The 12,602-nt window shown below is 60.5% G+C and overlaps 2 protein-coding genes and 1 long non-coding RNA gene across 3 annotated transcripts; all 3 read left to right on the forward strand.

Moving 5' to 3' along the window:
- Positions 1-168: 168 nt before the first annotated feature.
- Positions 169-3,630, forward strand: LOC123591109. Its single transcript, XR_006709119.1, has 2 exons — positions 169-947; positions 2,912-3,630. It is a non-coding gene; the product is annotated as an uncharacterized LOC123591109 (long non-coding RNA).
- Positions 3,631-4,486: 856 nt separating this feature from the next.
- Positions 4,487-8,852, forward strand: ADM2 (adrenomedullin 2). The gene is made up of 3 exons (XM_045464896.1): positions 4,487-4,666; positions 4,793-4,912; positions 5,591-8,852. Exons 2-3 carry the CDS (start codon positions 4,803-4,805, stop codon positions 5,907-5,909), a joined length of 429 nt encoding a protein of 142 aa, XP_045320852.1. The 5' UTR covers positions 4,487-4,666; positions 4,793-4,802; the 3' UTR covers positions 5,910-8,852.
- Positions 8,853-9,179: 327 nt separating this feature from the next.
- On the forward strand, positions 9,180-11,803 carry MIOX (myo-inositol oxygenase). The gene is made up of 10 exons (XM_045464895.1): positions 9,180-9,307; positions 9,783-9,863; positions 10,097-10,177; positions 10,316-10,478; positions 10,608-10,675; positions 10,800-10,909; positions 10,986-11,053; positions 11,148-11,197; positions 11,305-11,417; positions 11,549-11,803. The coding sequence occupies exons 1-10, from the start codon at positions 9,293-9,295 to the stop codon at positions 11,655-11,657; spliced, it is 858 nt and encodes a 285-aa protein (XP_045320851.1). The 5' UTR covers positions 9,180-9,292; the 3' UTR covers positions 11,658-11,803.
- Positions 11,804-12,602: the final 799 nt, after the last annotated feature.

Below are 12,602 nucleotides of genomic sequence, written 5' to 3' on the forward strand. Positions count from 1 at the left end.
GCGCCTGCGCGGCCTCGCCCCGCCCCCCAGTCATGGGCGGGGCTCGTAACTACGAACTCCCACTGGCCCAGTCGGCGCGGGCTCGGTTCCCGGGGGCGGGACCCCCCCCAGCACCGCCCACACGGGGCCTGGGCACCGCCCCCCGGGTGCTGACAGCGACGGCGGCTCGCGCGGGTCAGCTGCAGGTGCGGCCCGGGTCGCAGCTGGTCCGGGAGCTCCCGGCCCCTACGCCGGGGCGGAGAGGGGCCGGGTTTCGCTCCAGCGAGCTCCCGAGGCTTCCGCTGCACCCCGGGGCTGTCAGTTTGGAGGAAGGCAGAAGGGCCCAACCCTGCCCCCAGGCCTCCCTGGTCCCTCCAGGGGCTGCTAGCCTGGCGACTGCCGGGGGAGAGCTCAGGGCTTGCCCTTGGCGTTCGCGGCCCTTGGATGGCTCGGGCCCCACCTGGAAGCCCCACCTAGCTGGGATGAGACATTGAACACACGTCCTTTAAAAAGTTGCGCTGGCCGTCCCGCTGTGAAGAGCCGCGTCCTAAGCCGTGAGCGCTGGAGGCCGCCCCGGTGCCTGGAAGAAGACTGCACCCAGCAGAGTCCCTGACAGTGCCCACCACCCACGAGGACCAGGGCTGTGCAGGGCCCTCCCGCGGTGCCACAGGGATGGGCAAGGGGGACACGGGGTCTACGGCAGGACAGGCGAGGAGAGGAGCTGCAGAGGTGGAGAGAGTGAGCTGGCAGGACTGGGCTTGTTTTCAGATGCTTGCCTGCGCCAGAACCTATGAAGGAACGAACTGCTGGCATCCGTATTCCACTCCCTTGCAGGAGCCGGCTGGAGAATGAATGAAATTCAACCCAGCGACAGGAACTGAGAGACCCTACCAGGGGTACCCTGTCCCCGGCGCCCCTCCTGGGGCACAGGCCCAGTCACACCCTCCTCTGCTCCTGTCTGGTACTGGGTACATTAGGCTGAGAAGTCCTTCTTTTGGTCCCAGCTGGTTTCCGTCACTTATACCCAAAAAGACCCTCGTTGCCACAGGACCACACCATTGAGCTCTGCGTAGGGTGGACAGGCAGGGTCCCTGGCAAGTCCTCTGGCCCCTAAGCCCAGGGCTGGCTGTCCCTCAGACACTGTGGAGACCCTTCGCCCCACCCTCATGCCCCAAGGAGCCCACTCCTTGCAGCCCTCTCAGAGATGCCTCAGGGTCAAGCGTAGGTTTGGGGTCCTTCTAGACCATGACACCCCCACCGCTGAGCTTCTCACCATTGGGTCTCCTGACCACTGCATTGTCCAGGTCACCGTCAGAGGTGCTTGCTTCTGCCTGCTTCCCCCTCTTCCGGAGAATTGTGCTCGCTCTCTCGCCTCCTCTCTCCACAGCAGAGTCAACCTCCTTATAGGGAGTGACTCTCTCTGGCTTCCTCCTTTCCTCCTCTTACCCCCACCCAATGTGACTCCCATTGCCTGTCATCTTGCCCATGTCCTCATCAGTCCACTGTCCCCGCCTGGCAAACCTCAGCCGCTCACAGTCCTGCACCACCATATAGTGCAGAGTGGCCGTGAGGACCCCATGGTCCGGCTGCAGATGGACATTCTCCCCTTGCCCAACCTGCTGATGTCTGGCCAGTCTCTGATCCCACCTGCTGTGTCTCAGAGATGACCGCACCGGCCCTCCTTCACAGAGGAAACAAAGCCATCAGATGGAAGGCCTTGTGTTGCATTACCCCCAAGTCTGCCCCCCACACCCCAACTCCCCCTCCCCCCCCCACTTGCTGTTCCCTATCAATGCCCCCTATTCTCAGTCTTTTTCTCCCTACGGATCCTGGACATCAGGATTAAACTCAATCTCCCCACCTTTTCTTCTTTTTAATTTTTTAAATGTTTTAGTTATTTTTGAGAGAGAGAGACGGAGTGCGGGCAGGGGAGGGGCATAGAGAGAGGGAGACACAGAATCTGCAGCAGGCTCCAGACCCTGAGCTGCCAGCACAGAACCCGAAGCAGGGCTCAAACTCATGAACCATGAGATCATGACCTGAGCCGAAGTCGGACACTCATCTGACCGAGCCACCCAGCCTGCACCCTAGCTTTTCTTGCCCCACACAGGTTTCTTCATTAGACAGTTCTTACAACATTCACCAGCACCACATGCCTCCTGTGGCCCAGTCTCTGCTCACCAGGGAAACCTCTGGTCTTCTTGCAAATTTCCACAGGTGAGCAGCTCCTGCAATGGAGGATTACTGAAAGAAGCCCTTCGGTTTCCCCTTGGGGGGCAGGTGGACGGTTACAGACCATGAGTACCATGAGGTGTGCTACAGAGGGGTCTGTGGGGTCGTGGAGGGGGCCTCTCATCCAGTCGGGAGGGACAGGGGCAAAATAAGCAGGTAGACTGAGACCTGAGGGCCAGAGGACACGCCATCCACCTGTGGGGTTTGGGGAGGTAGAACCCCAGGCCCAGGAATGCAGCGAGCCACGGCCTGTGAACTTCACTGAGGTCTCCCTCCACTTTCCCAGATTAAAAATCTTGTGGAGACAAAGAAGTTTGATTTAATTTTTCTCTATCGGAAGGGTGAGTGATGTGATCACCTTTGAGTTTTGGAAAGATGGCCCTGGAATCAGTGTGCCAGACAGATTGGGGGGAGGGGCCGGCAAGAGGAGAAGCCGCTGCAGAGCCGCCGCCCTGGGGGCCTCTGCCCACCCCTTCCCCGGCTGTTCCTCCAGAGCTGGCACGCGGCTTCTGTCCCCTCTCTTCACTCTCTGTGGACAGAGCTCACCATACCTCTCACCTCCCAGAGCCTTGCCATCTATGAAACCCCAGAACTGTGTTCCAGGTCTGCCCTCTCTTCAGCCCAGACCCATGAGGCCAGACGGCAGCCGGACACCTCTGCCAGGATGACCTCAGGGAGCCAACCCCTACCCTCTCTCTAGGGGCTCCTGCATCAGCAAACAGAACGGTTGACGCTCCTCACCTGCCCTCCAGTGACACTCCTTTCTCTCTGGCCCGGCTGCTCTGCCCCACGCACCCCTCCTGCTATGCAGCATTTTTCTAAGATAAATCTGATGGCATCACTCTCCTCCCCCAGCTGGTGAAAATAAGTAAACAAATAGAAACCGGAATAACTGCTGATGCCTCCCTACCTTCCTCAGGACGTGAACCAAGCTCTTTCGTATGGCATGTGTTCAACACTTGTTCATGTATTCATCCAGCAAATGTTTATTGAGCTCCCATGGTGTGCACAGCAGGAGGAACAGAGAGTGACCAGGTCATCCGTGATGACTTTACAGAGGGAGCTGGACTGGGACAGCCAAGACAGAGGAGGAAATGTGACGGACACAGAGATGCTCAGATGATCGAAGAAACATCTGGGGTGGGGATGATGGGGCGATTATCCCTTCTCGGACTGACAAAGACACCGAAACCTGCTAACGTCGAATCCGTTATCGGCTGACAGTGGGCTGGCACAGGCTTCGTGGAGAGGAAGTCGGCAACGTCTGTCAGCACAAACGCAGGTTCACCTGCAACCAGAATTTCCACTTCTAGGAAAGTATCCTTTACGGACGCTTTTGTGAGCTCACAACAGAAGGGTTCTTACTCCTGGAAAGACTGGAAATGGCCTGATTGCTCATTAATAAAAATCAGTTAAGTAGTTACAGAGCACCTACGTATTGGAGTAGGGCCAACCGTAGGAAAGAATGGAGGTCTCGGGGTGCCTGGGTGGCTCAGTTGGTTAAGCGTCTGACTTCAGCTCAGGTCATGATCTCACAGTTTGTGAGTTCGAGCCCCACGTCGGGTTCTGTGCTGACAGCTCGGGACCTGGAGCCTGCTTCAGTTTCTGTGTCTCCCCCTGCTCATGCTTTCTCAAAAATAAATAAAACATTAAAAAAAAAAAAAAAGAATGGAGGTCTCTCATATTTTCACTCACATGTGCATGCGTAATACACACACACTACCACGTGCCCCCAGCTAAATGTACTGGCATACAGAAGAGAAAGTCAGGACTGGGGTGCCCACCCAGAAGAATCCATAGTGGACGGTGATGCAAGAGTCTCACGTTGTACTTCAACTTCTTACAGAAACCGTTCAGGACTTCGGTAGTGTGGAAAAAGAGGGTAGAGATTCTTCCGAACACAGCTGCTAGGGGATCTTGAGGAAGGGTCTCCAAATCACCTTTGTGAGGAACCGAATATCTAGCCTGCGTTGTCCAGCCGTGATTCTGGCCAGGCTCCCAGGCCACTCATCAGGGCAGACATTTGAGGAGCCGACACTCGGGACCAGGAGGTGGTGGGTGGCTGGCTGACTGCACCCCTAACGCCCACTCCTAGAAGACTGCCAGGCTCCAGGACAGTGTCCCCCACCAGAAGCCACCAGAGATGAGGCTAGTGGCCGCTGGGGTCCCTGGCCAGTCGCTGAGCACTTCCCAGCGGGATGGGGCCCCTGTCAGGCTAGGCAGGAGTGGGGAGCAGGAGGGGCCCGGGCTCCCGCCCCCGCTGGGGCATCCGGCTCCGCCTCCTCCTGGAAAGACTATTTAGATCTGGTGATGCGGAGGCCAGGTCTCCAGCAGGACCCACAGACGGCAAACTGGCTGAGGAGGTCCTCCACCTGCCAGGTGCTGTCTGCCCAGCCAACAGACAGCAACCCACCGGCCCGCTTCTCGCCTGAGACCCTCTCGCCGACAGACACAGGTACAAGCTTGGCTGTGTCCACGCCTGCACCCCTCATCGCCGGGGCTTGCCAACGTGCCGGGCTTAGGGGTGGCTGGCGGTGAGGACTGCCCCCCCCCACAGCTACCTGGCTCACACTCCTTCCAGCCCCGCCCCCATGGCCCGGCCCCTGCCGGTCACATTCGGTTGCATCAGCCTTCTCTGCCTGCTGCTCCCAGGCACACTGTCCCGCGGCCTGGGCGGGAGCCAATGGCCTGCCCCACCTAGGTGAGTGGGGTTCACACCAGCCCAAACCTCAGGGCCTACGGGGAAGGAAACCAGAATCCCTGGGGAGGCCCCCCTCGACCTCCCCCTCCCTGGACCCCCCCCCCAACTCTTCCTGCAGTGGGGAAACCACCCCCTGCCACTAAGGCTCGCCCCCTAAGTGAGAAGCCAGCAAATGGGCCTTCAGCAAATCCTGAGCAGGGCAAGGGACCCCTCTTTCTTGGCCTCCCTCCCAGGGCACTCCCCTCCCCTATGAGTAGAGGAACCACTTCGAGGAGAGGTTGGCTAGGAGAGGGGAGGCTGGAGGGGTCCCCAGGATTGCCCACCTTCCTCCACCCCCAGGGGAGGGCTGGGGGGGGGGTCACTCGGGTCGTGAGCACGGTGACCCACAGAGTCCAGGGGTGCCCTTTGCCTAGGTAAATGGACACGTGGCCTGGGCTACTGAGATGGCTGAGAGCCAGGACCCAAGCCCAGCGCTCACAAGGGGCGGTGGGCTTCCCCTGGCCTGCTGGATAATGACGCGGGGGCTGCGGGCTTCCCCTGGCAGTGCTCCAGGCTGTCGGGGAAACTGGCCTTCCCCTGCCAGTGACCCCAGGCCTGTGTGGAGGGGAAATTGGGTGCTTTTGGAGGGTCCCTAAAAGGTTTGGCCAGCAGGTTTACTTCTCCCACCCCCCTCTGCAGGGAGCCCCCAGCCCGGGCCCCTTCCGGTGGCCTGAAGCCGGGACACCCTGCCGTTCAGCCTGTGGTCTGGAAGCTACACCAGGCCCTCCAGCCACAGAGGAGCGCCAACCGAGCCCCTGCCATGGGTCACCCTCTCCGGGGTGGCCCCCGCCGACACCCGGGCCCCCGCAGGTCCCGAGCCCAGCTCCTGAGGGTGGGCTGTGGGCTGGGCACCTGCCAGGTGCACAACCTCGGCCACCGCCTATGGCAGCTGGTTGGGTCAGCCGGCCCACGGGACTCAGCCCCCGTGGACCCCAGCAGCCCCCACAGCTACGGCTGAGATGGAGCAGGACAGACCTCGGTCTGTCCCGGCCAGGATGCCACCCCCCAGCCCAGTCCCAGAGCTGCATCTGGGCCCCCCTGCCCCCACCCAGCCCCGCGGACTTCCTACAAACACCAATAACCAGAACAGTGCGCAGGCCCCCAAGGCAACTCCCGCCCCACCCCACACCCACCTGGTCCTGTAGCAAGCAACCTTGACCGGCTTTTGGACCAGGAAGGCCGTGCACATGTGTCGACCCCAGCAGGTCTGCAGGCAGAGTCCGGACTCATGAAAGGGCTTCAGAGGGGAGGGGCAGCCCAAGGATGTGGGGCAGGATACCCAGGGCCACGCTGGGCCAGCACAAGGTGGGCCAGTGTGGCCCCTTCCCCGCTGGTCTGGAGCCATCAGATTAGGCCCTGGCTTTGGGCACTCGCACTTGGCCTGTCCCAGGTGCCCAGCCTTTCCATTCCCTGTGCCCTGGAGACTGGGAGGGCAGCAGGAAGGAGGACCCCCTGTGGTCCCCATCCCCAGAGCCTGAGTGAGAGAGGACAGGCCATGTCAAAGTGGAGACCTCCCCCCCCACACCCCCCCCCCCACCCCAGCTGGATAGCAGGGAGCCTGGGAAAAGGCCTAGAGATTCAGGAACCACACTGGGGCTGAGCAGACGCCCCTTCCCATCCCTCTGGGCAGGGTGGGGCTGGGTGGGGCAAGATCTCCAGCCCAGATAGGCCCAGTCAGAACCATTCCACCTCAGGTGGGGTGGGGTAGTCCAACGAGGGTGGTGGCGCCACAGGCTATACAATCTCCCCGGCCCCACCCTGCCCTGCTCTGGGATTTACTGGGGCAAACTAGTGGACCGCAGGAGGCCGGAGCAGGCTTGCCTAGAGTTGGGGAAGGTGGATTGTCCTTCAAGGCTTAGAACAAGGTCTTCAGCCAGTTCCCGGTGTAGGTCCACCCCGGGTAGGGCCTTTCCATGCTGTGATACCTGAGCCTTCGCCAGTCCCTCATTACTGACACCCCCATGCCATCGGGACATGACCCAAGCTTCAGAAAGGAAGTTTCCATTACTTGGCATACGCTCCTAATGGCACTACTCTGTCAATATTTGCCCTCGTTCCCTTCTCAGCCACCCTGTGAGGGGAGTGCTATCATTATCCCGTCTCTAGAAGCAGAAACTGCAGCCACGGAGGTCGGGGAAGTGCCTACTGTCACCGCAGTGCCCTCCCACAGAACCCCTCCGATGCCCTGCCCCCCCATTCCCACCCCTGAGGGTGGGAGCGTTACCAGGACACCATTAGGCCCTGTGGAGACAGTTCAGGCTGGTCCCTGCCCTCAATTGCGGGTGGGAAGCAGATCAGGGCAGGCTGCCTGGAGGAAGCCTAGGTCTGAGGATTGCAAGGCTCCCGGGAGAGCCGAGGGTGGAGTCCACAGGAGGCATGAGTATGGCCGGGGAAGCCCCCCCACCCCTACTCCCAAAGCAGCTGAGAGAGGCTGGAACCAGCGTGAGTGGGGCTGGAAGAGGCCAGTGGGCCAGGCCTCAGAGCCATATGCCTGTGGTCCCTGAAGGGTGTCATCAGAGCAGGCAGGGGTCGCAGGGCCAGGAAGACTGGGGAGAGAAGAGAAGGGGTCTAGGAGGGTCAAATTGGGAGAGTTAGGAGCTCCACTTGGCCGAGACCGCCCCGCCCCCGGCCACCCCAGGCTTCCCATACTGGGCCTGTGTGTTGTCTGGTCCTCTGTACAAGCTGTTCCTCTGCCAAGGACACCCCCACATTGCCCCTTCCTCACTGGTCAGAGCTGCCAGACCCCCAGAATTCCATGCCCTTGTTGAGGAACTGCGCCCGTTTGGGGTTCATTTTCCTCGAAGCAGGATGGACTGTTGACCTCAAGCCATCCCTGTGCCGGGCCATGTGGTCGCAGCATTGCACCTGGCATCCACCTGGCTCCTGAGCTCCAGGCCATGTCTGGGCCACCTACATGATGCTCCCTGATGCCAAGCTCACCCGACTCCCGCCAGCCTTCTCCTCTGTCTCCCTCACGCAAATCCTGTCGGCTGGTCATTTGCTCCTGTTTCTAGTCCAAGCCGCCACCTGCTTTTGGGGTGATGGCTCCAGCCACCTCCCTGGACCCTCCCTCCGTTCCTTCAGCAAATGCTTGCTGAGCATGTGAGAGAAGCATTAGTGAATTCCCCCTCCCAGCTGACACCATAGTGGAAGGAGACAGTGAAGTGGACACTTTGCCATTTCAGATGGGGGGCCCCAGCACTCTCCCCGTCTATTCTCAGCACTGGCGGGAGGAGACCATCATCGTAAGAGCAGCACACCCCACCCGAACGTCTTGTCTTTGAAGCTGAGTGGGTGCTGAGACCCACACGCCCGAGGAGGGGTGTAGAATGACACCTTGACACCTTCGTCCCCTGTCCTCTCTCTCTCTGCCCCCAGATGACCCGACCATACTCAGCATCCCCCCCACCCCCACCCCCCATCTTTCTCAAGTGCACCGGCCTTTCCAATACGAGACAGTGATTGGTTTTGCGGTGTCTGCCTCCTACTTGGAGAACCTGTCAGCTCCCAGGCAGGCATATTGATCAGTTGGGTCCTGGCTATGTCTGCCTGACCTGGTCCATGCCTGATGAGTGCTAGCTGAATTCATCTCTACCCTGACTCCAGATGGAGCCCCTCACCTCAAAAGCCAGACAAAGATCACCACCACCCCCATCTTGACCAACCTTTAGCCAGGCTGCTCCACTGGGCCTCACCCAGTATTAACAAGTGTCCCCTGCCCCTGAGATCTGATCACCTGGCCTGCCTTTAGCAAAGATCCCCCAACCTCTGTGTCTCCCCTTAGCAATCTTCTGTCCATTGACCCCCACTCTGCTTATTGGCAGTCAACCCCCTGCTGTCTTTGTTGGATTCTGTCTCCCCTATTGCAATAGTCACGAATAAAGTCTTTCACTCTCACTTAGCAAGCGTCAGGATAACTTTTCCTATAAACCCTGCCCTTCTCATAATCCCAGGTGCCTGAGGCTGATGGGTGGGGTCTGGGGTCTGCACCACCTGTTGGGAGGGGCCTACTGTGGGAAGGGAGGTGTTTAAGGCCCTTGGAGGAAGAGCGGGAGGCCGGTGGTGGAGCCGGAGCGGACGTCAGGCCTCCAAGTCCTAATCAGGTCAGTTGCCCAGAGAGGCTGAAATCAGGAAGAGGGGGCCGGGGCCGGGGCCTCTGGGAGCTGCTCCCGTGCTGACACATTAACTTCTGAGGCCAGGAGGAGGGTGGATGGTCACTCATTACCGAGGGCCAAGGCCAAGGGGCTGGGTGGTGTCCGGTCACTTATGTAACCTGTGGGCATATATAGGGGCACACGGCCCGTGGGACTCTGACCCACCTGCCAACTCTGCTCCCTCAAGATGAAGGTGGCTGTGGTGAGTACTCCAGACCCAGCGCACATGTGGCCCCACTGACTGATCACCCAGCGGCCGGTTGTCCCTCGTGGAGCCGCAGACCCCCGCCCTCTCCAAGCTGGTTCCCACCAGCCTGCTGGTCCTGGTCAAAGGGCTCCCTCCTTCCTGTCCTCCTCCTGCGGTCTAGCTGGGGCAAGGGTCAGCAGCCCCACCCCGGGCTCCCTGCAGACCCAGATCTTGAGAAGGAGATGCCGGGTGCCGTGCGCTCCTACGCAGCATCCCGGGCACCCGGGCCTCACCCGGGGAAGCAGGAGTCCTGCTGACATCCACTTTGCAGCTAAGGAAATCGGAGCGAGGTCGCCTCAGACTGTCATTGTGCTTGGGAGGGGCTGTGCCCTGCTGCCCACCTTTTAGGCTCTGGTGCCCCGTGGGGACGTCCTCACTTCCTCATGGGCTGGCATCAAGGCCAAATGGGTCTCATCCTCCACCCAACCAGGGCCCAGACCCTTCCCTGGTCTACCGGCCCGATGTGGACCCAGAGGCAGCCAAAGACAAGGGCAGCTTCCGAAACTACACCGTAAGGACCCCACCGCTTGCCGCCCTCCTCCCGCCCTGCCCCAAGCCCAACCCCACCTCAGCCCCATCTTTTCCTGGGGAGCGCAGCATTGTCCCCTTTTGCACAGCTCAGGGGCTGCCTTTGGGCAGCTCCCATTCACACTTGTGGGGCCAAGCCTGGGAGACCAGAGCAGTGGGCCCCAAGGGTGTGAAGGGCAGGGATGGGAGCCTCCCGGCTGACCTTCTGGCTTGCAGTCTGGCCCGCTGCTGGACCGTGTCTTTGCCACCTACAAGCTTATGCACACGCAGCAGACCGTGGACTTCGTCAGGAAGAAGGTACTTGGCAGCTCTCTGCTGCCAGTCCAAGGGTGGGGCTGCCCCCACCCCCCGCCCCCAGGCCGAATGGATGGAGAGGGATCGGGGCCCTGATCCCGCCAATACCATGGCCGCGCTGACATCCCCTTCCTGGCCTAGCACACCCAGTTTGGGGGCTTCTCCTACAAGAAAATGACTGTGCTGGAGGCTGTGGCCATGCTGGACGGGCTGGTGGACGAGTCGGACCCAGACGTGGACTTCCCTAATTCCTTCCATGCCTTCCAGACTGCTGAGGGCATCCGGAAAGCCCACCCTGACAAGGGTGCGTCCCCTTCCTGTGGTGGGCTGCAGTGCAGGGCCAGATGGGGGTCCCCGCCCTTTCCTGACCTCACCCCTCAGTTCCAAGCCTTCTCCTCTGCCCACTAGCCTGCTCTGTCCCTCTCCCTCCCAGACTGGTTCCACCTCGTGGGGCTGCTGCATGACCTGGGGAAGGTCCTGGTTCTGGCAGGGGAGCCCCAGGTAAGGCCAGAGGTGGAGGGGTGCAGCAGGTTGGGGCTGGGGCAGCCTGGGTTCAGGGATCTGGGCTCTGGAAACCCCCCAGGTGGGCAGGGCAGTCACACCCACCGTGCTTGCCTGTCCCCAGTGGGCGGTTGTTGGAGACACCTTCCCGGTTGGCTGCCGTCCCCAGGCCTCTGTGGTTTTCTGGGACTCCACCTTCCAGGACAACCCCGACCTCCGGGACCCTCGATACAGGTGCTCCTCCCTGGCGACTGGTCTTCCTCTTCCCCACAGTGCATCTCAGCCCCTCACCTTCTATCTTTCCCTGCAGCACAGAGTTCGGCATGTACCAGCCCCACTGTGGGCTAGAGAACGTCCTCATGTCCTGGGGCCATGATGGTGAGGCCAGTTAGAGCCGGGCAGTGGGGAAGATGGGGACCATGGTGGGGGCCGTGGCTCTGGGTGCTTTGGGGTGACACCTCGTCTCCCACAGAGTACATGTACCAGATGATGAAGTTCAACAAATTCTCTCTCCCACCGGAGGTAGGTGGGGGGAGGGGCTAAACCAAGAACACCCAGCCCGGCCCAGCCTGGCTCAGTTCGGCCAGCCTGGCCCTGCCTGGCTGGGTGTGACTCCCTTCTGCCCTCAGGCCTTCTACATGATCCGATTCCATTCCTTCTACCCTTGGCACACGGGTGGCGACTACCGGCAGCTGTGCAGTGAGCAGGACCTGGCCATGCTTCCCTGGGTGCAGGAGTTCAAGTAGGGCCATTGCTGTGCAGGGCTGGGTGGAGGGGACTGGAGGGTGGGGGGGGGGGGGGGGGGGGGGGGGGGGGGGGGGCGGGGGGATGTGGGGGGCTTCCTCACGAGGCACTGCCCCTCCCCTGTTGCAGCAAGTTTGACCTCTACACCAAGTGTCCAGATCTGCCGGACGTGGACGAGCTGCGGCCGTACTACCAGGGGCTCATTGACAAGTACTGCCCTGGTGTGCTGAGCTGGTGACCGGCCTGCCCACCCTGCCCAGGCCTGGTCAGGGGCCCTGGGGTGGCAGCCAAGGTTGGGGGGACTCCACGTGCACATCTGCGGTCAACACTGCCTGTCCTGGTGGCCACTCTGCCCAGTGGCAATAAAGACCTTGAAGCAGCTTATGAGTCTGACCTTCACTGAGGCAGGGGTCTGTTGTGGCCACAGTAGCCTCTTGGACACGTGTGTCCGCTCCTGCCACCACACGCATCTTGCTCCGCTTCCCAGCTCTGGCATCAGCATCTGGGGTTGCCCTGCCCCTGCTTACATTCTCAAAACAAGCCCTTAAAAACAAGACAAAGCAGAACACTTGACAGCTAGGAGAGCAGACGGCATAAAACCTCATGGACCGTGTGCAGGGTAAGTGCAGTGAGCTCAAGCCACGGAGAGCACCCCAGGGCCTTCCCGTGCCCCACGGTGCAGCCCTCGCCTGGGGTTGGCAAACCCCAAGTATGTGTCCCTCAGCACTACAGTTTAGCACCGGATTCCCCTCTACCTTCTAGCAGCTTATTTCTTTACGTGTCTTTCAGTGTGTGTTTATTTTTGAAAGAGAGACAGAGCGTGAGCAGGTGAGGGGCAGAGAGACAGAATCCAAAGCAGGCTCCAGGCTCTAAGCTGTCAGCACAGGGCCCAAGGCGGGGCTCGAACTCACGAACCGGGCCGTGAGACCACGACCTGAGCCGAAGTCGGACCCTCCACCGACTGAGCCCCCCAGGCGCCCCTCTAGCAACTTATTTCTTGGACAAAAGTGGATCAAGGAATTTCCTTCTGTTGAGATTTTGCTAATTGCATCCCCATGGTATTTAGTAACATTTCTCCGGTATTTCCTACTATTTGCACATAGAGGCTTAATCAGATTAAGACTTGGCTTGTGGGGGCAAGGGTGCTTTAGAGGCAGTGGCCTATTCTTTCCCAGGGGCCACA

The sequence above is a fragment of the Leopardus geoffroyi genome, chromosome B4 (assembly GCF_018350155.1).
Source record: "Leopardus geoffroyi isolate Oge1 chromosome B4, O.geoffroyi_Oge1_pat1.0, whole genome shotgun sequence".
Classification (NCBI taxonomy): domain Eukaryota; kingdom Metazoa; phylum Chordata; class Mammalia; order Carnivora; family Felidae; genus Leopardus; species Leopardus geoffroyi.

What these genes read in the sequence shown, in the direction of transcription:
- ADM2 (XM_045464896.1), top strand. Translation starts at nt 4,803, where the DNA reads ATGGCCCGGCCCCTGCCGGTCACATTCGGTTGCATCAGCCTTCTCTGC. An exon ending in CAATGGCCTGCCCCACCTAG is followed by an intron (nt 4,913 to 5,590) that starts GTGAGTGGGGTT and finishes CCCCCTCTGCAG; the next exon opens with GGAGCCCCCAGCCCGGGCCC.
- MIOX (XM_045464895.1), top strand. An exon ending in GCAGCTTCCGAAACTACACC is followed by an intron (nt 9,864 to 10,096) that starts GTAAGGACCCCA and finishes TCTGGCTTGCAG; the next exon opens with TCTGGCCCGCTGCTGGACCG. An exon ending in CATGTCCTGGGGCCATGATG is followed by an intron (nt 11,054 to 11,147) that starts GTGAGGCCAGTT and finishes CGTCTCCCACAG; the next exon opens with AGTACATGTACCAGATGATG.